At 37.6% G+C, this 27,004-nt stretch overlaps 1 protein-coding gene across 1 annotated transcript in view; it reads right to left on the reverse strand.

The window, feature by feature from the left end:
* csmd1a (CUB and Sushi multiple domains 1a) overlaps nt 1–27,004 on the reverse strand; it is a 256,232-nt gene that overhangs the window by 179,495 nt on the left and 49,733 nt on the right. Inside the window, exon 4 of the mRNA XM_030772244.1 lies at nt 7,560–7,776. Coding sequence (XP_030628104.1) covers nt 7,560–7,776 — 217 coding nt within the window. The remainder of the gene's footprint in view (nt 1–7,559; nt 7,777–27,004) is intronic.

The raw sequence follows: 27,004 nt of genomic DNA on the forward strand, positions 1-27,004 counted from the left end.
CCATTGAAGAACTGAAACGGCCAAGGGTATGATCTTTAGTAACAGATTGTAATGTCCAACTGAAAGTATTACTCACTCATAAAGAACAAACACATGCAGAGAGATGGAAATGATAACATGTATTTGATAACTAATTGAACTGATCGTGTAGAGTAATTTGCAAGGCTCTGAGGAGAGGGTCACACATTGGCAGTCTCCATGCACCATGCACCATGCACCGTAGCTCCCACAGAGGCTCCAGTGAAATGAAAGAGGGGTCACTCTAACAAGTTTATTGTAGCATTCAGTTAAATAGCTTAATTACACAGGGTGATTAAAAAACATAGGCAAGACTCAACCAGTTGGCAGTGTAGGACCCCAGGGGGCTAAATGCAAATAAATCCAGATCTAGTAGAACACAAACAGATGGAAACCACAATTTTTTTCATCTAAACCTGGTCCTCCAATGGTCTTCACAGTTATACAGAGTATCCAACATCCTTGTGAAGGAAGGCTTTTGAATCTCATGAAATTTACGCAATGCAAATTACCTGACAGTTCTCAGAAACGATACATAGAAAAAAAAATGTGTAATGGCAAAAATTATAATAAAAAAATCAGTAATCCCAGATGCGCAGTGCATGTGTGTTGTCCATAAAACTTTCATCATAACAGCATATATTCCTCATGTTCCTCCATAAGGCCTCAGGAAAGGATAAGTCTTTATTTCCGTATTGTTAAAGATGAATTTCTTTCTCTTTTTTCTGCTGCCTTCTCTCACCCACAGAGAAGAGTATGTTTTTGCAAAGGCAGGGACAAATATCCTTCTCAAAGGACAGCACTGCGTAGCAAGGCCGGTGTTTCATAGAGTGAGAGAGCTGTGTCGTATAATGTGTCTTATCAGTCAGTCAGGGCTGTCTCTCCCTCAGCGCTGCCATGTCCTCTTTAGGCCAGTCTTTCAGCTACCTTTAGAGTCCCAGGTGCCAAATGAAATGCTACCAATGAAGTATTCATGTGACATATGTGCAGATTAAGAATTTATGCAACGTTTGTGCTTACACAAGAGACACGGTTTATTCCGTTTTCCTGTTGGATACACAGCTCACTTCAATGCACCTGGAGTTCGATACCAAGTCTATCCGTGTGTATGTGTGTGTGTGTCTGTCTGTCTGTCTGTGTGTAAATGAGTGGATATGTGTTTCTGTGTGTGTGTGTGTGTGTGTGTGCACGTGTGTGTGTGTGCACGTGTGTGTGTGTTTGTGTGTGTACACGCATGTGTGTGCTTGTGTGTGTGTTTGTGTGTATGCTTGCATCTGTGCACATCTGCATGTGTGTGTCTGTGTCTCTGCGTGTGTGTGGGCCTGTATGTCTATGTGTGTAGGTTTGCGCGTGGTTGGGTAGCTGAGTTTCTGTGTGTGGGGGAAAAAAAACTTTGACCATTGAAGAATTGCAAAAAATAAAAGCTTGATATCTGTTTGGATAAAGAGGCTTATAGAATTATGAAAGTGCTTCAATAAGACTAGCATAGTAAAGCAACTTTCTCCTACATTTTACAAATGCTTTCTTAGTTAAGCTAGCTTGGATCTCTCTCCCATGTCTTGGATTTGTTCAAGTCACCGGTTATCTGTGCTTGGCCTATTTTCCTGCTGAATGTAGGGTACGCTGTTATGTATGTATGATGAATGCATATCATTAGCATAAAAAGGAGCGGATTAAGGCTCCACTGACACCTTGTGGCAGGGAGACACAGCTGCCAGCGAGGCAAGTGATTGACACATCCTCCGTCTTGCATAAGCGCAAATCCGCGAACAGAGAAAGCAATCAAGTGGGAAGCTAACATGCAGCACTTGTGTGTCATACACCACATGCTGTGTGTGAATTGAAGCCAGTGGTCATCGTATGTATAGTGTCACCCTGTAAAGCCCGTGTGACACGGCTTCATCGTGGCCCGTGAGACCATCAGCACAAACAATGAGCTTATCTCAGCTCGACAGCTCCTAGGCCCACAGCTAATGGCTTAGGTTTAATTAGCACAAGCAAAGAGTTGTCAGCACAATCATGTCAGGCCCATGATTCTGTGAAGCTACAAAGGGGGACCTATACACATCTAGTCAACTTTAAAGGGAATAAATACAATAACAACAGATCTGTTTTGAGTCAGAGGAAAATTTTCTACTATTATATCATCCGCAAACTTCTTTGTCATGTCAGATGACATTTTGTACATAAAACAATTTAAAAACTGCATGTAGTATTGAATGAACAATGTAATGTCATTGTGTTGGACGAATCCTCTTTTATGGGAGTTGTTATTGTCTCCACAAATTCTCTCTGTGATTGTGTGAAAGGTGAAAGCTAGAAGAGCTGTCATTGATTATTTTCATATGTCATAATTTAGGAACAAACCGAACGACCGCAATAGTTGTGCTTCACTTTATGTGAGAGAGTGTCATCTCATTTAAGATGCCCTAAGAGGATTATGACCCAAAAAGTAATTAATTTATGAGAACATGTATCAGTGATTTAAGCTAATATGAACTGCATATATCACATTTTGTTCTCCGTGCTACCAGACAGCGGGAGGGTGGGAACGTCACTCTTTAATCACCCTCTTAAGAAAGATGATAAAGACAATGTGAAGATGACTTAATAATATGATTAAATTTAGTGATATTTGTATTATAATCCTTTCCATAATGACTATAGCATTTCTCTCTCTCTCTCTCTCTCCCCTCTGAAGAGAGGAACTAGACTTTTTAATACCCACTAGTAGGATTCTAAGACCACTTAGAAGAGGGAGTATGGAGTTCATTAAGTTTTAGTGAACAGCATGCGGATAGAAAATTAATGAGACAACCATCAAATAAAACTCAAATATGGTGGCTTATTTTATGTACAAACAGCTTAAGTGGATGTGCACAGAATTTGTTTTTTTTTTCCTCCAAGATTTTACATACTTGGAACTGAAAGTATACACAAAAATGATCTAATGTATTAGCTGACCAATAAACCAATTCTGCAGAACTGCAAACACATATTATAGTTGCTTTGACTCATTTCGCAGTTGGTGACTGATTCTATTTTTGAAAAATATTTAACATGTCTCAGCTTTATGCACACTTTTCATGACAAAAACCCTTCCTGTCTCCATTCTAACAAATGCATGACATTCAATAACAAATTCAAGTGACAAATTGCCCATTTGGGTGGTCCTGAATTGCTTAACTTTACATTTAGTTCTTAGAAATTCAGCATGCATGGAAGAAGCTACAATGACTCATCACTGTTGAAGAATTAAGATGCCACATAAAACAGAGAAGGAGAAAGAAGAACAGTGGAAGACTGAGAAGAAATAGAGAAAGACAGAGAAAGAAAGAGAAGACTGAAGTAAGAGTTAAGAGAAGAGTGCGATTCAAATCAAGACAACCAAATAAGGAGGAACTTTGGTGAATACTCATTATAAATGGAGTATCAGGATAATTGTGCAGCCAGGGCAGGACAATGTTTGTCATGTTATAGTCAACTTCAGCTCAGAAAAACTGAATTATCAACTGTGTTGTTTATACTGATGGTCCTATATACATTATGGTAGCACACCACAATCCACCAGTGTTAAGGACTAGTTGCACTATAGTGATAGTTACATTTAGTAATTTACATTTTATAGTACTTTGGTGGTACTTTGAACAAGTTTATTTTCATGAGTTAACTACTTTTTTGAAGTCTATTTGACCAGCTAAACTGCCAGAATTACCCACTCAATTTTTGTCAAAAAAAAAAAAAAAACAATATTAAAAAGAAATCTGAATTTCACAGACAAAGCTATTTTTGCATTGCTGTCATTACTATCAAATCTAATGATGAGTTGAATCCTGCTAAATCCTGTCACATTTATGGATTTTATCAAATGTGTTTGCAATAAGTCGTGCACAAGAATCTGGGCAGCTCATCTGATAGCATAGCAGACCACTTTGTGTTCTGAGGGTGCTATGATCCACCACGAAGAAATGTACACTCAAGACAAACACATGAATCCTGATAGTTGTGATTTTTTTTTTCTTTCCAAAGAAGTGTTAAAATATTCAGTAGAAGCCACTGATATGCCAGCATGTGAGTGTATTTTGACTTCAAAGGCTGTGCATGTAGTTTTTTCACCCAATGATTTATCTTGCCCCAAGCCTGTGAAGTTCTGCCAAATGATCTAAAACTTATGGGTTTATTGTTAATAATTTTGAGACAATAGTCCATTTATTATGCCAGTTGGCATACAAAACCCTATACAACTGTATTATAATATTAATAAATGCAACTTAAATATTTATAAGTAATGTCACCATATATTTTTTCGAGTCTTGCGTGTAAACAAGAAAGAAAAAGAAGAAACAAGTCTATAATTTCAGAAAGAAAAAAAATGCTCAACAGAGAATCTATTATATTTCTACTATAACTAGAAATAGTCTTTTTCACATGCATAAGACTGAACATTGTCTGTTTGTCTGGTTGATTGATGATTAAGATAAACAAGTATTCGCTACACCATCTGCAGCATTGCTTGGTAGGTCCCTTGCCAATGTGCTCCCTCTGAGATAAGCAGCTCCAAGAATATTTCAAATTTTGTAAGCCCCTCGCCGTGACATTCTGTACCCGTGCAAATGAGCTCTCAAAGTTCTCTTTAATGTTTTCCCAGCTGGGATACCCCATACCTCACTTCTACTTCTACTACCACGGCAACTATTACAGCCACTGCCAAGAATAATAATGGTAACAATGCCAACATTACAACAGCAACACTGGTGGAACTGAGAGTTACAAAAGTATCAGCTGAATTATTATCAGAGTAATATTTCTCACAATACATATATACCTTTGGCCTTTTTAGAGGCTTCATATTACTTAGGAAGTGTTGGCGGTTTGTATGTCAAAATATTATAGATTGCTGGAACCTGATTTGTGCAAGGTTTTGTCTTATTCATTGATCTGATGTGTATTCATCTGATGCCAACACACAAATGTTTTTGCTATTGTCTCTTTTGGAACAAAATCTACAACACATACATTACTGAAGGCTACGGCTGAATTCACACACAAAGCAAATGTTACCAATATTGTTTGACTGACTCTATGGACTTCTGCATGAAAGATACATGTATTATCTGTTGGTATTTCAGCTACTCAGGATAAATCATATAGGCCCTGTTTACAGGCTTTAAAATGCGTCTTGGGCAATCAGATCACGAGTGGACAGCTGAAACACACCTCCGTTTACACCTGTGTCTATCATACATCTCCAAGGTGTCCAGCTGACCGCTTGTGTTCGGATTCCATTACTGCTACGTCAGTTTCGCTAGAGAGCTATTACCTTAGTCTCTATCGCCAGATTTGTTTAGCATGGGCTAACTACAAAAAACAATGTTTCTAGTAAGGGATAATGTACAACGAAATAAGCCCTGACAGGGTGATGCAGGACCCCGATGCAAAGCGACATTCTGTGGCCTGTTATTTCTGTATAGCAGACCACTGCTATGTATAACACAATGTTGCTATGGAACTTTTTTTTTTTTTTTTAGCAGAAGCAATAAAATCACTTTTAAATCAATAAAATCATTTTCAATCAATATTTGCATCAAATTATTGATTTCGTTAGTAAGTAGCCGTGTAATAAGCGGAATAATGTACAGCAAGCCGGTCATTATAGCAAAATAAAAACCTTCAGGGTGATTCAAGGCCCCCCCGCTGTGTGTCGGGGTCCTGCATCACCCTGTTGGGGTGTATTTCGCTATAATTCCTTACATATTACACATGTACAGGCTTTGCTCTTTGGACATACTTCCCTGTTACGTCCTTGTTGGGGACGCATCAGGACACATTAGCGTTTACACTACAAAAGATATGTGGTCAAATGCGTCCCAGACCACCATGCCAAGTGGTTTGAGTGATCGGATCACAATGCGTCTTGGTGGTCATTTACACTTTTATATAGTGCTCTCCACTTGTGATCCGATGGTCCAAGACGGATTTTAAAACCAAGTGTAAACAGAGCCTTAATTGTATACTGTTGAAAGAAAGATATAAATGAATCATCATGATAAATTCAAAGACCCGAGTAATGTACCAAATGAATAAAAAATAAACAAAGTGCCCTCCTTCTTTTTTTCTTTCTATCTATCTATCTATCTATCTATCTATCTATCTATCTATCTATCTATCTATCTATCTATCTATCTGTCTATCTATCTTTCTTTCTTTCTTTTTTTACTTCCTGCAGTTAGACTTTGATCTACAATGATCTGACCCTCTGGCGTATGTTTAGAACATACCACATGGGTTCCATTAACTCCAACTCATTTCTTGTTCATTGACATTATTGCTCAGTTTAAATAAATAAAGAAAATAATGTGTTGCTGACAGTTTAGAACTATTAACTCTAAATGGGAATGCAAATGGAACCACACCAGCGACACAGGGGTTTTTTTTGGAGGGGGGGGGGGTAACCTGACATGCAAGTTCATGACACTTCACAGTAAAAAGGCACATCTACAGTGGAAGTAAGTGAAGTTCAGAGGCACTGAAATCAAGGAAAAGTGTTTCTTTTGGTTTCGACTGTAATAACAGTCATTGTAGGAAGGTAAACACAACATCAAAGCCCAGAGGCCAATGCCATACATCTCCTGTTTCTGCTTGTGGCACCAATGCTATATGTCATACCTAGCATCACTAGACCTCTTAAGTGCATTTTAGAGGCAATTACTCTGTGGAAATAGTACTGGGAGCAGACAAATGTAACCCTCCACTACCTGCTCACTTATTACCGCCCCCTCTTTTTTTTTATAGATCAGTAAACATTTTTAAACCAGGGCCCAATTCCCAACCTTCTTTGCACGGGCTCTAAACAGTCTTACTATTGCCTTTATGCAAATACTCGTGTTAATCATCTGACACTTAAAAGCATTCTACATCTAATTATAGGCGCTCCATTTTCACTTGGAGCCCTTGCACTTTGCCGTCATTCTTATTGATCGCAGCTCTCCATTATACACTTCAAACTCCAAAATGGTGCCTGCTATTCCAACCTTCTGGCATTCTTCAAAAAGTTGTAAGTGGATCCTTGGCAACTGTGGGAACTGAGTCTCGCATTTCAAATTTGCGCTAGAACCTTAATTAGAACATTTTTTCCCCTTTCTGTGCTGCTGCGATGTGGTAGAAGCTTCTTTTTTTTTGCATAAAATGGTCTGGTGTGATTTATATTTAAATAAAGCTCCATTGTGATTTGTGACTACAGTTGGTAGAAACGGGGATGGAGCTGTACTCTCATATCCTGAGTGAAGAGCTTGTGAGTTGAGAGTGTTCATGTGCAGAAGTCCAAGATTATGACACAAAGCCTTGACTCAGAGGACAAGAGGGGGAACAAGCTGCTTATCATCCAAACTCTTGGCAAAATAATCCCCCTATGAAATATGCATAAGAAATAATATGACCCCTAACTAAGGTCTCTGCAAATCAACAATGCATAAGAACAAAAAAGAAAAAGACACAGACAAAATAAATAAAATAAAATAAAATAAAAACAGAAATCTCATTACCTCATTTTCAGATTGCCTGGTTGGGGCTGCCCATCGTAAATGGAGACTATGTCAAAGTCCTCCTCCAGAGCAAAGGTGTGAAATGACAGCTGTACCCTGTTACGCTCTCCTGTGACAATGATCCAGGTGCAGTTGGCATAGTTGGGATAGCCATGGGGAAAGCCTGGACTTTCAATTGTTCCATTCAGTCCTTGTACCAAACCACCACAAGGTTCACCTATGGGAGAAAGAGACAGAAAACCTTCAGCTTTCAATATGGTAACCTTTCCAGAATTACAACTTTAGCTGAGATCTTTAGAACTGACTGGCATATTAATGACGTCACGTTTGTGACTAGGCGGAAATGCAGTAAAAGCACTGGTTTCCACATAATGAAGAGGCAACCCCCATGTGACATCTATTTTGAATAGGCAATAGTCATAGAATGGCATGAATTCAAAACCAGAGCATCATTTTAATACAGCAGATTAAAGAGTCAGGCAGTTAATGATATTGATTAATGCGTGTGGGTAATCACCCCGCTATTAAACAATAAACATAACCAGCAAGCCCCTATCCATGCAAATGCTGCCTCTAATAGGCATGCTATGTGCTTTCATCGATGTTTTAGAGGAATTTATGTTGTCAGTGCAGTTGTGTAGTAAAAGAGAGCATGTAGGTTTGTCAGACAAAAGAAACTGTAATTTAGTGGATCTTTCTCTGTTCTTTTTGTGTATTTAGTTTGTAAACATTCTGCCATATTTTATTTCAACTATAATTGATTAATGTAAATTGTTATAACTGATGGTATTTTTGCTGCAAATTAATTGACAGAGGCAGTAGTTACTGAAGGTCATGAGTGCATAGGTAACAACAGGGGCTGAAATATTTTTATAGTCAGAATTCACTGTGGTACAAGTTCCCGTAAATGACAGGCCATCAGAATAACATTTTACAAATACATGTCTCTTGTTCATTGTACAATTACATAATCATAATTCAGCTTATCTACAGCACAAGAAAACTATGCAATCATAACAAGCCCTATATTTACAGTGAACACAGTCTTGGACCAAGATAATCAAGGGTGCATTTGGTTTCATTAAAGAGGTGTAGTATCTCTGATGGAAAGAGATTATACCATTGTCCTTTCAACCCCTCCAGGTTTCTCCCTCTGAAAGCGACATAACACTAAATCTTAATACTCTCAGCCCACCATCATTAACTGAAGGTAAATAAACTGAGAGGAAGGGAGCGAGAGTGAGATAGACAGATACAGAAAGCGAGGGAGAACAAGAGTGTAGATATGTGTAGATGCTCATACTGATTTCAAATTCATTCTTTGCTCTGGTTTGCCACACAAAGCTTTGTGTCAGTCTAAGTCGTGTATAGCTCATTATGGATATATATAAAAGACAGATGTAACAAAGAGTCAGAGGCAGATGTCCCACAAAACAAAGAAGACAACATACACAAACCCAGCTCATAAGCAATAGTTAAGCAGCCAGTCATTAGTTTGTTCAACAATGTGGCTTATTATTTAATGAAGTGTGGAGATCATTAAATCAATCTCTCTATCTTTTGTTCATCTAGTCTGTCCTCTGGCCATTCCATCCATCTTCTCTTTTATCCCTCTGTCCTTCCTTCTTTCCATCTATCCATGCTCCATGTTCCTCTCTGTGTATCACTGAACCTATCTCTAATTAGAGACTTAGAATATAACTTTTCCATGATTAAAGGGTTATTTGATGAAATGTCTTTTTGGTTAACCTTTGAAAATAATTATTTTACTCAACTCTGGATCCAAACATAATCACTCAGCACATTAGCAGTCAGCGAATGGGAGCAGAAGGTTGATGAGGGCGAATAGTAATTCTGGGTTACAGGAGAGAGAGAGAGAGAGAGAGAGAGAGAGAGAGAGAGAGAGAGAACTAAAGTCATCCTCCTTTTGTATTTCAAGAGAGTGAGTAGGCAGATGAAATATTCCTTTACTAAATAAGCAGGATCAAACTCCTGATAGAGGACTGGCTCATGGAAACTCATCCAGAAATCACTATGTCAGACATACATAATGCTATAGTGCCCTGTGAATGAGCTGATTTGGTAGTTGGCAGGTTAGGGCTGAAAATTTAGATTTTCCTAATACAAAAAAAAAAAAAAAACAGGTGTTGATAACATATCAGCAGATTAAACAGTGGAAAAGCTGACAGCACAGATGGAATGTGCCATCATATTTTAAGTGTTGACGCTCATTTTGTACACAAAATATGCCTAAAACACACACCCATGGCGGCCAGATGAATTGTCTGGGGTTCAAAACCCCTACCATCTGCATGCTGTCATTTCAGCATGACTACAATGGTATTGGATTACTTTTAAAAACTATTTAAAATCGATATCCTTTAATGTCTCAAAGTATGGCTTCTGTTTTTGTTTATCTAGGTATAGATTTTCCTGCTCATTTGCTTATCAGTACTAACCAAATGTTAAAGTTCATTAGGGAAATGTTGTTGTTGTTTTTTTCAGTAATAAACCATGTATTCACATGTACTGCAAAAATAAATAAATAAATTATGGCACGTTTAATGTAGAGTGGTTCACAAAACCAAAAACACAAGCAGAAAAGAAAAAAAGAAAGAAAAAAAAAAGCAAAGGCAAAAAAAAAAAGGTTGCAGCTATTTGAAAACGACAAAACCACGGCCTGGAGACATGTCTTGACAAGGACAGCTCTTAAACTGTACGCTCTGCAGCTTAATGTGAGAACACATAGCGTGAACTGCACCATTTATCATCAGTTCAGAACAAACTCTCTCCAAAATCATCTTCAGCGCAGAAAGAAAACAAAAAAAGAAGGGGGGGATGTACTTGAGCCAAAACCCCCTCCACGTTCATTAATGCAATGATACTGGTAATTTGGCTCAGTGCTCTAAAGACAACAGGCCTTCTGATTAAGCCTATCACTCTGTCATTCCACAAACTACTCGTCCTTTACACTCCCTCAGTAATATCATGATTGATAATTATTAGTAAAGTATGATTTTATCAGCTAAATGCATGTGTCTACATGCATGCACATGTGAATGTATCCATGTGCATGCATGTATGTGTGTGTGTGTCCATATGCATATGTATGTGTGTGTGTGTGTGTAAGGTAACTTAAGTCAAGAAAGCGTGTTTGCCCTTGCAGAGGACCACCTTGTTAAATAAAGACAGAAATACAGTCTTTATTGTCCTTCTGACAGCACTGCGTATTGATCTGTAGGGGTTATCAGTACAGTGGCCGGCATGAGGTCACTGGTCAATAAATTCCCACACTTTTCCTCTGTAATGACCCAGCAGGACTCAGATACCAAAACAGATTATTTTGAATAAAGAAATTTCTAATGTCTTGCTTGAAAATGATATGTGCTTGATTAGGAATGATAAATTTGCTGGGAAACAGCTATGAATTTAAAGCATGTTAAATGTGCCACTGAGACACATTTGTAAGTTTTCCTACAGGTTAAAAGTTTTTCTCAGTTGTCTGCACATCCATTTTTAGACAATACAACATTTTCTCTGAACCATCAACCCAGTGTCCTGAACCTTATCATGTCACAAAACTTCAAAACCAAATAAACAAGTCAAAATACTGTATATAAAAACGTCATTGTATCAGATGTCTTTGATTCTCTTTTCTGAAAGTTGAAGTCATTGAAATGACAGCAGACTCTACTACACTCACCACACAGCCATGCCCACTCTCAACCTATGCTGAGCTGCAAGGGCTAACAAAGTTATTGATCCAAATTCAGCTGTCCTTTATATTCATCACACCAGGGCCACTGAGCAGGCCTGCCCTCTCTTAGAACCACTGTCTCCGATTTGTCTCCTGTTATTTCAAACACCCCCTTTCCTGACTCCCTCTCTGGTTTTATGTGGCTTAGTTGGTCTCCAATAACGATGAGTCACCCTGCCATGCCCCCAACTCATACTGAAGTTCTGAGAGCTGAACGTAAAGTTAATTATTCAGTCCTGACACATGTTGGAGTCTGATTTGAGACAATTGACCACTTGAATTTAACATTGCAAATTATGTATGGACACAGACATTTTCTCCATGAAAATTGTGTCTAAAGCTGAGTTAAGTAGGTATAAGTACTTTGCAAGAAGAATTTCGCACCACTGCAAACTGAGTTATCACGATGAGAATGTATGTGTAGTCCTACAAGAATGGTTTATGCCTAGCCATTCGCCATTTGGTCATTGTGACTGTAGTTTCAGTCACATTGTGAAGAACTGAGCGCAATATAGCAAAACCCAAAGTGGTGATCAGAGCATTGTTTAGGACCACACAACTACAATAAGAACATAAAGCAGCATTAGTATTTTATTATCAGTGTTACTGCTGTAAACCACCTAATGATGACCTTAACATGAGAACTACAAGTCAAGAAAACGGTTATAAAATTTAATAAAATAAAATTATAAAAATCATTTTTCATTTGCTGTAATGGTAAATTCTGTTGCATTCTTCTTTCAGTGTGGCTGACTGACCACTTTATGGAGCAATGTTACCACAATATTTGCCACCGCACATTACACAGTATGCTATATGCAAACATAATTTAAAACAAAATTATGTTTGTCAACAAATTTCCAGTCCTAATTCAACATACCAGGCAGTAAAAAAAAGTAACCAATTTCTAATGTAATTCATTAGCATAGTTACAGAGAGTTGTCTGATAAACTCAGTTGACAGCGATAAAAAAGCTTTCATTATCATTCTGAGACTCCGAGGGCAAAATGAAACGTGATTCACACCTCTGCCACATTTCAATTTGGTTTATTTCAGTAAACATGATATGGAGAGCGCCTTGATATCGCCTATAATTGCATAAACTGTAACACACTGGGAGTAAGAGACTGTTTGGAAAGAAGCAGAGTGAGTCATTCAGTAATCAACGCATCAGAGGAATCATAATTCCATGTTTCAATTAAAGAGAACTCCCATTCACGTCCTTAAATCCATCAACAGGATATGTGATGACAAAAAAGGGGGGAGGGGGATGGCTAAAATAGCAAAAATCTAAAGCTGAATCTAAAGGAAAGAAACAAGCACGCACATTCTCTACTAAAAGCTATGAAAAATCAACATGTGCAAGATGCACATACGCACACATCACTGGTGACACTTGCCCCTGTCTTTACAGGTCATGTTCAAACAAAAGCAAATAAGGCACGTATTTAAACCATGTTCTACAGACCTGCAAGTGTTGCCTGAAAAAAAAATCGAGTGGTTTATTTCCTTTTATTTTGCATTCAAGTAAATGTCTGCACAACCTTGAGAGGAATCTGGCGTGCATATCAGAGCAGCTGTCACCTGCTAGACAAATGCAGACCCCCCCCCCAAACTCTCTCTGCACTGATACCGTCTGCCTTCTCCAACTGATAAATTCAAAGTTTCCAAGGTACCATGCTTCAAGTAAATAAAAGATTATGAACAAATATGTCTTAGCTTTCAAAACACTTTTTTTAAAAGCTCGTTGGTTGAAGCAGGGTTGTGAGGTTGAGTACAACTATCAAATATTCATATTGTACACAACATGCATTTCAAAACTGTTAGGATTCCAAATATCCAATCTAGATTAAAAGATAAAACAAAAAGCTAGCATTTTGTTATTTAAAAATTTTCCTGTTGATTAGGAATCAGCCCGGGAAGGGGCCGGGGGGAATCCAGATTTTTGGACGGATTTACACATACAGAGAATATTGTGAGACAGTGACTCTGCATAACCCCTAAACCCAAGAGACAAGTCGAATCCCAAAGTTGTTTCAGAGTCAGTGTTCAAAGCCAAATGATCAATAAGTCAAACTCAAATGATCAATAGTATAACTAAATATATGACTCGAGACTCAGCTTGTAAGACTCTAGTTTTGTTTGAAGCTCCGTAATTCCATGCGGCTTAGTGCAGACTGATCATTGTAATCTGAGCACTCCAGAACATGTGACTGATACTAACTGCACCCAAAGGACAAACTTACCCATGTGAAAAGAATATGCTTGTCATTGTCTGTGACTGTTCTACGTATCACATAATACGAAACATGTGCTAAATATGTACAGTGCATATTTAGTTAATGACAGTTTGTTGTTACAGCAAAGCGATTTTGCAAACATTTACAAAGAGTCCATGTGCCATGGGATCATTCTCTCTCAGAGTATTTCATTACATCACATGTTTTTCTTCTCTCGTGACTCAAACCGAAGACAGAACCTACATTATGGGCTAATCCTCTATTAAGTAACCATGGAAACAGATGCTTAATTTTAACATATTGCATGATTTCAACATTAAGCAAACCATTCAAAAATCTAAACAACAATCTTAAATGGATGGCACTGACTAATCTATTAGCATCTCCTAATCTGCAGCCTTTTAAGGAGATCATTTCACTTACCAAAGGAAAAAAAGTGTCTACAGGAGGAATTCTTAAATGCATAGATTACAGCATCCCAGTACCATTTGTCTTTTAATGCACAGAATGCCTATATTCATAATCTAATTTAAAATTCTAAACATGTACATCTAAACACACACACACACGCACACACACACGCACACACGTGCACGCACACACGCGCGCACACACACACACACACACACACACACACACACACAGAGTCTTTGGATATTCCACTTAAGTAAACCAGATATTAACAAGAAGCTTAATATGTGTAGAACAAAGAAAAATTGGTATGCCGCTCACATCAATGTTGTGCTGAAAAATTTTTTACCTGACTAAAAAAAAAAACTAAAGAAGAAAAAAGAGAAGGCAGACTATGCACTGAATCAGCTAAAAGCTTTAAAAAGTCAGAAAAGTTTATGAGGTTGGATAAAATGAAAAGTAATGAATAAATGACTACCAAAATTTATTTTCAGAAGTTGTCAGAAATGATTTACTCATCAGGTTACCATTAATCACTTCGAGAACTTTGAAGCAAACAGAAGACAGCAACCCAGCAATTGATTAGTTACTACTGCTACTGGCTTTGGCATGCACCTCACCACCAAACAAATTTAAAACCATCACACAGTTTTCTGATTCCAGCACTGGCACGCACCTGCTCACAGTCACTCTGTCTACATTCATCACTCACATGCTAATTTGGCAGATATATACGACCGTAATTTCTCTGAATCCACTTTTTGAGTATCCCTCAATCCAACTTTTTGACAAGACAATGAGGCACACCACATGGGGCAGATGGTAAAGACATGGCTCTAAGAGAATACTTTTCCTGCAGGGGTTCTGTGTTATGGGTTGTGCTGAGTTTTTTTTTTTTATTGTTTTATTTTACAATTATGGATCAAATGGCCTTTTTTTGTTTTTTTGTTTTTCTGAGAGAGATTGTCCATTGAGGTGTCATATTGTAAAGGAGTGCTTTGATACAATAAAGGAATGTTTGTAGTTTTCTTTAATACACTCAATCATTCCCAAAATTTGGGAACTCTAGTGGAGTACAAATCTTGGCCTGGCGGTGTAAGAAGTTCATGCACAAATACAGAATGCAGCATGCTAATTTTTACTGTGGCCCTGAACCCATGAAAATGATATGGGAGAAAAAAATGCATGAAAACATGTTTGTTCCTGAATAATTGATTGATGTGAATTGGCAAGTGTGAGGTAGAGACTGGAAACTGGTGGAGTAATTGGCTCTTCTACTAATGGAATCATTAGCCATGTGAATAAGTATGACACCTACAATTTGGACTAAAAAAGTACCCATTTAACAAAATCTATCTGTCCAAGCAATTTTGTTTTTACTAAAAATATATATTTGCCAGTCCAACAGTCAATATTGCAGAGTGCTAAATGTTGCCTTAAATGCGGGACTCATGCTCCAAATCCCACCGGTGAGCAACAGCTGGTGACTTTGGCTGGGGGTCTCGACGGAACACAATTGGCTGCTGCTATATGTGTGGTCAAGTCAGCCGTAGCCACGCCCACTCTGACATGTCATCTCCTGTCACTGTTGGTCAGAGACCTGTGCATTTGTTACTGTCACGTGACCTGAGCTCTTCTCCACACACATACTGTCAGTCAATAATGCTACGTAGCTAATAGGCAGAAAAGATGTAAAGACATGTTGGTATGCTTTACATCTATTGGAGGATCGAAGCTGTATCCTTCCTAACCTACACTGAAGTAGTTACTGTGTGACGGGTGTGCCGTAGAGTCAGTCACTAATTGGACTATCTAAAACAGGGAAAGGGTTGGGAAATGGTGTAATTTGTAAGCATCCAAACATCTAAAACATTTTAGAACCTAAAAATACTGACTGTATCAGTTATTAATTCAGTTCAGTTATCTCTCCTTCATCAAACAAATGAAACATTTTGGAAATAAGCAAACACACGTGCCAGTAACCTACTGGTATTTTGTTGACACTTTGATATCTATGAAATCAAACTGTCCTGAGTGTGAAATCACAGTCTATATCAAAAACATTTCTATTTCCACTGGAGCCTAGTGCTTTGAATGAGTCAAATTGTTTGATTTAGATACACTGAAATTGAACTGTCAGCACTAACAAAAAGCCTCAGAGATCAAAAAAGCATTGCCTATAATGGGTTATTTCCTATAACCATAAATCCAGGTATTGAATTAATAAGAGTGCTAAAATGTCTCTAATCATCTACTCAAATTTCAGATTTGGCTGGATTTCTTAAAGCCATGGATGCAGTAGCATCCAGTTAACTATCCATTGTCATTACTGCAAAGTGCTCAGTGGATATTTAAACACATCATATGTTCTTCCCCTCCTGAATGTTCAGCGGAGTGTTTGACATTTCCCTTCATATGATGACCACACAGTTCTTCCTCTTCCCTTGACCTCCTGTGAAATGTCTCAGACAAGTTTGAAATCTTATTTAAGTTGGCTTTTCGGTATGACCAAAAGCCATTTCTTAAACCAAATGATTCAATATCCATGTCAGACTTGCATGAACCTAGAGCACCATTTCAGTCATTCATTTACAAATTATATAAAAAGATATCCACATATAGAATCCAGATATTTCCTACAGTCTACTGTCTGTTGCTGTGAATACTATTAATTATATTTCCTCCTGAGAGGAAGAAGAAGAAGAAGAAGAAGAAGAAGAAGAAGAAGAATACTGCTGCTACTTCTAAACTACTACTACTTCTACAACAACTACTACTACTAATACCTGGGGGTATTCCAGAAAGCGGGTTTAGTGAAAACTCTGAGTTAGTTAACTTGGAACAAGTGGTAAACCTCCTAATAGAAGAGCATTATGGCTTTGTTTTGCTGGGAGAATGAAGCCATAGGGGCTCTTCTATTAGGAGGTTTACCACTTACTCTGAGTTAACTAACCCAGAATTTTCACCAAACCCACTTTCTGGAATACCCCCCTGATGCCCATCACCATAAATTATGTATTATGTATTAATATAATTTGAGCAATGAGGTATGTCTCAGATTTCAAGTATATATTTTAAAGGTGCTTTCGCCTGGGCATCCAAAATCCTTCTGGTAAATGACAAATTTCCATATTTCCATATGACAGTGGCTATTGTAGTGAATCACTTCACACAAACCTGAAGGTATACCTTTGTTTTATTGTGCCAATTATTCAGTTATCAGAGGCAGAAGCTCTAAATAAAAGACTACTGCAACAATAACTGAGCCTGTGATGGCGTGTACTGACGCATACAGAGCATGGCACCTCTTTATGTCCTGACACACAAGGAAAACAGATCTAGATTAGCCCCACATGTCCTCACAATGGAATATTTTAGCACAACTGAGTGACTTAAGAACTTTTCAGGGAGGATATGTGAGTGACAGATTGCAGCGCTGCATTACAACTTAGCTTCTGCCACACATGAATAAAGTTGCGGTAGAGACTGCTTTAATCCTCTGTTACCATGGTTACATCAGCTACAGCAGTTCTGTATAATTCTGCACTAAAATTATGCAGGGCTTGATGTATCTGACTAAAATAACACGAACATTAGCGACATGGTTTAAGGATTTAAGATAATGTGCAATGCATATCAGTTATGCCTCTCATTGTGCTACAAAACATAAAACTACATCTAATTCAGTGATTGATTTAACGAACAAAGCTGTGTACTCTACCTTATAACTATGTTAAAATCAAAAACAGAACGCACTGAAACCATCACGTGACTTCATCTTCTACGCATTTTGCAGTGATTACTGTTGCCTAGAACAAATCGCACCCACAAAAGAGATTAATTAATGATTAAATCTGCGGAGGTGTGGGTGTAGATGCTTGTTTTTTAAGTAACAGGCACGTTTCTTCATCTGTGGAATGAGACAGGCCTGTTCTCATGACAGCATGGTGGTGATGTTTAAGGCATTGCTAAATAATGTATGACTGACGTAAACAAAAGAGCTTTGGGCTTCAGCAGCCACAAGAGAGATGGATCGCATTATTTCTCCGTAATTTCCTCTCACGACTCAAACTCCATCTCGGAGAAAATGACATTGTGATTTTGTGTTTTAAGGGATTTATGCATGGGCCGTAGTTTCCCATATAAGTAGTTATAACATGCTCTGATCGCTTTTCTTTCTTTCTTTCTTTTTCTTTCTTTTTTTTTCTAAAATGCAATTTTGTCACAATCATATTAAATGAAGTAGGCTGTATTAGCCAGGAGAACAAACACAAAATATATTTCAGCACCATGTGGAACCTGCTGTCAGTAGTCTAAACTGTCCTGATGTCCTACTCCAATCAATGGAGAAAAGATTTGTAGATGTAGCTTTCAAAAGACAAGTAGGCCTCCACTAGATTGGACTGCTAGAACCGGTTTTTATATGAGTTTTATATTTGTATTTGTATGTGTGTATATGTGTGATCTCTTTATATATTCCTGCAACTTCTTGTGTGTTATTATGTCACTACACGTAGTAGTGTGCATGCTCTTTATTCTCAAAATGAATCTATTTTGTGCTTACTCTGTGGCACAAATCATTTCAACAGAAATAGGACAAATAGATGTTTAAGCACATTTTCAATGTTTTTGTGTTTGTTTGGTTTTTTTTCCAGTATGTTCTGTATGTAGCTGGTGACATGTATGTGTGGGTGTCTTTGTGCCTTTGCATCTTGTGTGTGTGTGTGTGTGTGTGTGTGTGTGTGTGTGTGTGTGTGTGTGTGCGTGTGCATGTGTATGTGAGTGTGTGTGTCAGCTTCAAACAGGAAACACAGCCAATTCCTATAGACTACCAGTGTGTGAGGTCAAAATTGTCACATCTATCACAGGGTGAAGAAGCTGACCCGTGGACCATGTATTGATCAATGGAGCAAAGCAGTCCCGTGGATGCCATGTAGAGCATTAAGAGTGATACAACACAGTGGCAGGTGCTATGTGGAGGACACATGGTGAGATAAGAGAGAATAGACATTCTGGTTGGAACTTGTGCCAAGACAAGGGGCCAACTGACTCTAACTGGATTTAGTGTCAGAAATAAATGCCAAAGCAGCAAGAGGCAAGATATGAAGCAGGAACTCACAGGCTACAGAGGACTGAGAGAGAGAGAGAGAGAGAGAGAGAGAGAGAGAGGATGTCTGTCATACTGCAGGAGCAGGAACACACTTGGCTCTACACAGTGGTTTCCCTCAGACGTTTTCAAACCTTAGCTGGGTTCAGAGAAGTGTCCAGAAACATCTTACATAGGCATGACATCAACATATATGCAAGAAGCAAGCAGCCACCAAAGCGGTACAAGACATGGACAGATTTTAAAAAGCAGCGTTATCATGTAAATAGAAGGAACTGAGCAAAGTAAAAATTTAAAGGATGCATTAAAAGACATAAATCATAAAAGGTCATATCTTTCATTGGTAATAAAAAATTAGGCTGTATCTGAAGACAGATGTTGAATCTATATCAGCACAATAAAGTAATTTCAAAAGTAAAAGCAGCTGGTGAATATTAATAAATGAACCTCAAAATAGTTGGTTGAACAGTTTGATGAATCATGGGAGAGGTATAAATGAACACTGCAGAACTAAATGTATATTGAGATAGATCTCAATCAGACATTCAAACCAAAGAAATATTCATTCATTTCAATTTCCAGTACCATCAAACTGCCAACAGTGTAACCAAAGATGTCAAATGTTGGTCATTTTACATTTTCGCTCGTGAGCACAGATGACAAATGAAGCTAGCGTCAACTTTAATCTTTGCTCTATACTTTAGTGTCGCTTGATAGTATGGATAATGAAGACATGATATTCACTAGAGGGAGTAAGACACTGGCAGGAACGCCACTGTTTTGTGCCGACAACACCTGCCTCCCTGTAAAATGGGAAGAAAACAGACCTTGAAATGTAATCATAATTCATGATATAACTAGCAGTAATCAATCAAGAGAGATGTATTATACGTTGTTAAATGAAGTGTGGGTCATTACAGATCTCTGAGCGATTGTCCTGTGTTCATGATTAATTGTCCTTCACTCTTAGGATGATAAGCTATGATCACTCCAATGGAGAGGATTATGTTTGGTTATATCCACACATAAGACCACAGAGAAAACTACACAAAGCGTTTTTCTCCCCACATCTTTTAAATACATATTGTAAATAACTGTTAAACATATCTCTATCTCTCAGATTCATTGTACTAACTTTTATCTCTCAAATTCAATCCACCTCTAAGTGAGTGAAAAAATAGGAATTCAACAAATAACTAAATAAGCAAATAACAAATGAAATATGTAGGCTGGGGCGTCAGGTGTGATTTATTGCATAAGTCAAGCATACAGCAGTGATGCACATTTATTCAATGCTCGCCGTTGCCTTAAAAGGTTATCAGAGAACAACAGTGAGTGTAAGGTTGAGGTTTTTTTTGTTTTTTTTTTTAATACATTTGCATAACAAACCATATTCTATAAAAATAGACACAGTTCCGTATTCAGAAACAAAGAGCCTTGTCTAGTGTCCTTCCATAGGGTTACCAGCTTGCTTTTTTTTTAAATCATAAGCCAGCGGCTGGACAATGGATCTGAAATGCTTTTTCCCCAACAGAAATTCCATGCTAAGACCATTACGTATAAATTAGAGAGCCAAGTGATCACTGGGTTATAGGAGATCTTTGCACATTTCAATCCAGTAAGAGACAAATTGTCAGGTGCGAGATCAATCGTTTCTTTTTTCAATAACATTGATCAGTGGTGAACAAAGGAAGGTCCTAGTATTTAAAGAGACACTCTGATTATAAGGACAGTGGACTCTTTTTAGAGACGATGAAAAATCAAGGTGCAACATAAATGTACTGTGACCGAATTGCATGTTTCGAACCACTTGCACACAGCAAATCGTGATATTGCCAAGGTTGCTAGTGTGACAATCCGCAATCCACTACATTGCAGACCGACTGAGATTCCATCCACAAACACACCCGATTAACTTAAACATTCTTGAAAGCGAGTATTGATTTGACATATTTGTTGCATTTAGAAGAGCAACAGAACCCTAATCTTGGCTGAATCCAAAAAAACTCTGTGCAAACTAAATGACCACAGAAGGCATAGAGAGGAGGTGGATTTAATAAACCAGATAGGTGATCTGATAATGTGGTGGGTGGATGTGTTTTATAGAATAAGACTACAGCTGGTATCTTTAGCATTTGTATGAAATTAATGAGTTTGGTAGTACCTTAGTAAGTGCGGTTAAAGCAGGACTAATTTGATCAAATCAAAAAGCAGTTAACACAACAATACAGTACTGAATAGCCAATAGCACAATATGTGTAATAACTGATTCTGTTACTTTGTAAGCCAACTATTAAGTCCAATGTTTTCTCGTGCCTGTTTAACGAACCTAACTAGACAAACATTTGTATGACTCTGTGAGAGGAGAGATGCAAAATAACATCAGACTTTGCACTCTGTGCTGACTGCTACTAACGGTGGTCTGTATCATACAAGAGTCAAGTGCTAGGTTGAAAACGTGATGCTTGAGTGGCGCACTGGTAAATTATACTGTGTACCATCGCAAGGATTGCAGGGTCAAATCAATTCCGATACTACCAGCTGGTTTAGGCATAGGTGAAATACACAGCTGACTGTGTTCTGGGAAGGGCTGTCAGGCATGGGTATCCTCCTGTCATCCAAACACCTGAAAGGGAGCTCTAAAGGAAATGGCATTGATTTCCACATACAGTACATTTGAATAGAAAGGCTAGGTGACAAAAGAGGTAGTGCGTGACCTTGAGTGTTTCAGAGGATGCACGCACTAATCTTTACACTCCTGGACTCATGCAATGGAGCTAACAGGAGGTAGACTTATGTTAGGACAAGAAATTGAGAGAAAAGGGGTGAGAAACAAAATTATGTAAAAGAAGACTTTTGAGTAAGGTGGCAGGTGAATTTCCTGAATAAATTAACACAAAACACTGGTTCATGACTCATACATGTTTAGCACTGGCATCAAAAAATATCAAATAACCGAGCAAAAATGCTAACGGTGGTTGATATATAAAACAGATGTCACTTAAATATTCTTTCAAGTTAGCATGCAAGTCCACTCTCCAGTAAGCAGTTGAAAAAACATCTTATTTTTGCATGTCACTGCAACACTAAATTTTGATTTGAGTGCAAGGTCTTAAGAGAGCAAGAGATGCTAATGCACCTTTAAACAATCCTCTTGCAGAGGTATAGACACTTGCTGGATAAACCTTATACACAGTATTTTCCATAACATTTTTATTTAATATTAACTTCAATAACTAATGCCCACTCTCACTGCAGACCCACCTCCAGCATGAAGCAGCATGGAGAATTTGCTATCTAACTGTTAGGTACCCTTCTAATGCACTTCTCATTCTTTAAAATGTGATTTTGATTAATCGGTATATAGATGAAATGTATATGGATTGACTGAATGTTTTTTTCCCAATACTTCTTTTTCTTACTTTCTCTATATTTGCTATTTAGAACACTTCTTAATTTTTGTATCATGTACCTTTTAGGTTTTGTAGGGCTGCGCTTAAATAGTTCAACTGCTCATTCTTCCGAAATATAATGTGAATTTATTACGTCATACCCTTTAACTAAGACTTTTTCCACACATATCATACAAATTATTGCTACAGGATTGCCTAGAGCATATTTAAAAAGCAATCTTTCATTGCAAAAAAAAAAAAAAATCAAATGTATCTGCTAGATCTTACTTTCCTTACTCCATAGTATTTTCTTGTTATTAACTACTACAATGTAGTATTCCACTACAAAGTGATTTCAAAATTTTGACTGCTTAATATCATAAATCATTTTAAAAAGTTCAAAACGACTTCTCATTATACTAATTACTGACAAATAATTGTTAGGTAAATACTAAGTCATATCCATTTTGAATAAGCATAAATTACATAGGATTGGTCATTCTAAATTATTTATTATTTCAAAATAATTACAGTTAACTTCCATCCAAATATTATGTGTTTAGTTTGTAATCACCCCAACAGATACTTCTTAATTTCCTGCAACTTGTTGAAAATAATTGCTGGTTGTTAGTAATTCCTACCCCATGCTTTCCTGAAAAATTCTTTGTAATTACCATACTTCAATGCATATCACTACCATTAGTTTTCCTGATCAATATTGAGCACTTATTCAGTATAATCAGAAGAAATGTGCTATTGTGGTATATATTTTAGTTTTGCAGCTGATAAACAAATTAGAAATTCCAATTATATTCCCCTAATTCCTCAGTCCATGCAAGGAAGGAAGTGGCAATGCCTTTTGCTGTGTAAATTTTGGGACAAACACATGGGCAAAATGCCAGAGAAAACAAACTGCGACTCTGAAGGACATCTGCCTACTGCCTTACCACACCTACAACTTCTACATTTACCTTACAGCAACCTGTTTATTTTCACAATACCACCAGCTTTTATTTTTGCGTTTATTACATCACTGCGGCTGTTTAGATTGTTTGAATAGTACTAAACTTGCAGCATAAAACTTTATATACACATATAAGTAATCTAAAATTACACACCCGAATGGCATCACGATGAACTTCTTTTAGGTGTTCGGCCTCCCCACTTTAAGGAAACTACAGCTTCTCTTGCTTGCTTTTGAATTGAATCTAAGGACTATGATAGAAATGACAGATACAAATGCTGGAATCTGAAGTGGTATATTGCTGATGGCCAGTCAAGATCTGGCAAGGTGGCAAGTAACATTGGATTCCGTACTTCATTAAAAAAATGCCTTAAGCAGTCTTAAGACAAAGGATTACAGTAGCCGTCGCAAAACTAAAAACCATGTAGTGCAACAGTCACATTACAGCCAAGAACTGAAAAATACACTGAAAAAAAAGGATTGTCTTTTCGAAGGTATTAACACATATTTATACAGGATTACTTATGTAGAAGAAGCACATTGCTTTGTTTGTGGGTCAAGAGTCACTTGGCAAACACAGTGTACATTCTATTAATATAATTCTGAAATGTGAATCTCAGTATTCTCATGACTCCCAGGCCCATGACCATGTTTCCAGGTTTACCACACTAAGAAGCTACCCATTTTTACTGATTTGCCAGTGTGTAAAGCTCCGCATTGATTTTTTTTTTTCTTTTTTTTCCATGTCATGATTCTAGTCTCACCTATATCACTGTGAAAGCCTAAATCAATTGAAGCACTGTGGATATTTATGTGTAAATTGGTCAAAGTGTCTTAAGCATCATCTATGAGCTCCTCATACTTTATTTCAGTTTAATGCCATGTTTAAACCCATTCTTTTTTATCCTCAAGCTCTTCTTACAGATCCCATAATGACAAATGGCGTCCTTCAAGCTCCCCTCAGAAAACATCAGATGAGGTGTCTTAACCCAGATTTACTGTTACTCTCCTGTTGTGTTTTCAGGACATAATCTTTCAAGATGGCCCATCTAGCTTTTAATGTCACTCCTGCAGTCTGCCATCCATACAAATGCTCAAAAGCTAATATCTCACATTACACACATTGCACTGGCCTAGGCAGAGCAGAGAAAGGAATTCAAATGAAAGAGAATAAAAAAAAGGTGTAAGCAGTTCATCCAAGGCATGCTTACATGTTCTATTCAAATCCATGTATCCCTGCTACACACCATGTCACAGTACAAGCGCATTTCCACGTTTCCCCAAATGTAACCAGTGATGTTGACTGTAAAGAGATAACTGAGAATTAGTTCACTCTCTCCGGGCACATAATATGTCAAAAATGGCTCCCATTTTAGCAACACAAATAAATGAAGAAATATTTTTGGTACTAAACCACAGAATATGCAGCAATAACACTCAGATGCACTGCTTATGCAGTATTTCATCTGTGAGGCAGTTCTGCTATTGTGTAAAAAGAAAAAAATGTTTTTTTTCTCCTTATGAATTTATTTTTAATGACTATGCGCGGGTTTCCTTATTCTGGCTGTCATCAGTGAGAGATGTATCAAAACAATATATACACTTTTATATTTAAATGAAAAATAACTACATAATGTATTTTTATAACAATAGTTTTTTCCCACACAAAAAATTTAGAGATGTAAAACAATCATGGAATGATGTGTTTGAGGTCCAATGTGTTTTAAGCAGCTCTTTCAGCATCAGAACTTCAGAAATGTAACCGAAAATGGCAAAAATGAATGTATGTCCCCTAAATTACAATGTAAGGTCAGTGATGAGAACATTAAGGAGACCCATGTAGGCACACTTCACTAATCTGTGAGTCACTGGTCAGCACCCCTGGGACACATTTGCAGCCCACCTCCTGCCCCCTTGGTAGTTTGCATTACACGCGTAATAGATTGAGAGTGATAAAGAGATGAAATATTGCTATATATCCTCTCTTGGCTTGTCCATAGAGAGATTCTGGAATGCCTTAGCTCACTGACCTCAGCCAGGTGCTTCTCCAGTATCCATCAGAGGAAGATACAGGAAAACCAAAAATCTTTCGATGCATTCTATTGAACAGATTGTGGTTAATCTGATATTCTTCCTAAACTCTTACTTTTAGCTTTTAACATTTCGATTCTTATCAGTACCTCTTTTTTTTCCAAAATGGCGAGATAGTCTTAGCAGATTGGATTTCTCCTGACTGAAGAACAGAAATCTAATTCGAAAACCATGGGGTTGAATTGTACAGATGTTAAAGCATGTAAGCCGTGGGTATTGTTAACACAAGGCTTCTGAGGTTTTAGCCCTTAAGATTTTCTGGATGTACCAAAAAACATTTTGATGCTAATCCAATCATTATATTCATCACGAATACATTACATGCACAAACAACTGCGGTACGAGCACTTGGCAAACTCACTAGAGTGTAACTGGGACAAGAAATATACTGTCAGCTAACTTCGGTCTCTTGTCTATGGTATGATCAAATGACTTGTCCAGTGACCCTGAAAGTCTGTTCACACAGTTTGCCAGGCATCCCTCAAGATATCAGAGATTACGAACTACATCAGCGGTAAGCTCTGTTATTTCAGAGAATCAACAAATATCAAAGTTTTATTTTTCCAGGACATTATTTGCCGTGGTTGCTATAGTATAAAAGTGAATTAAGGGGTGCCTAAACTTTTGCACTCCAAACTCAAAAGCTCAGAGAGATTAAGGCAGTCTGAATCAACTGGTTGTCATGTCATTCGAAAAACATCTAATTTAATGCGTCAGGAGCAACGAGATGATAGAACAAGTCACAAGATTCTGAATGAGGAGATGCAATTTCGTGCTTCTTCCCTCTGAGGACCGAAAGGTGAGCAGTGCAAATATCAGCACTTGAGTTATGAAGTGAAGTTCTGCTAGTGATGGTTGTGAAAACAAGGGAAGCTTCATTCACCTACAAAAACTGTACTGAGTCTTACTCAGTGGGAAAAATGTTTAAACGCAGTTTGGCTAAATTTTATTGTGCTAAAACATACCTGTACAAAACATACAGCAAGGTGTTCAGATATGAGCAAGTGTATAGTCAAACAATAGTTTGTCTAAGTACTGGCTATATTGTCAATAGCACTTTTACTGTTTGGCTCCATCATCTGCACTTTTACTAGCCAAAAACATGTTTTAATGTAATAATGTACTCAGTGTTAATTACCTTAATGTCTTAATGTAACCAGCTGCATGCTGGTATGGCTCACGCAGTTGAATGCATTTTGCTGATTTTAAACTTGAGGTGACAAGCACACCTAGGTCTTGATGTGCCAGTCACCTAAACTCATACAAATGACGTGGCTGTCATAATGCACAATTGTAATGGTGCTAAATGTCCATTGTAGTGCAGTGTTGTTTTTATTATTATCAGTATCAACATAATTGTTGAGACTTTGAAGCAAAACATAGAAATGCCCCAACTCGCAGCAATCCCACATAGATCCTGTTACCTTGCAAAAGACTTCACAAGACTTCCAAAAAAAACCTTATACATATATATATATATATA

This window comes from Chanos chanos, chromosome 4, assembly GCF_902362185.1.
Source record: "Chanos chanos chromosome 4, fChaCha1.1, whole genome shotgun sequence".
NCBI classification, from domain to species: domain Eukaryota; kingdom Metazoa; phylum Chordata; class Actinopteri; order Gonorynchiformes; family Chanidae; genus Chanos; species Chanos chanos.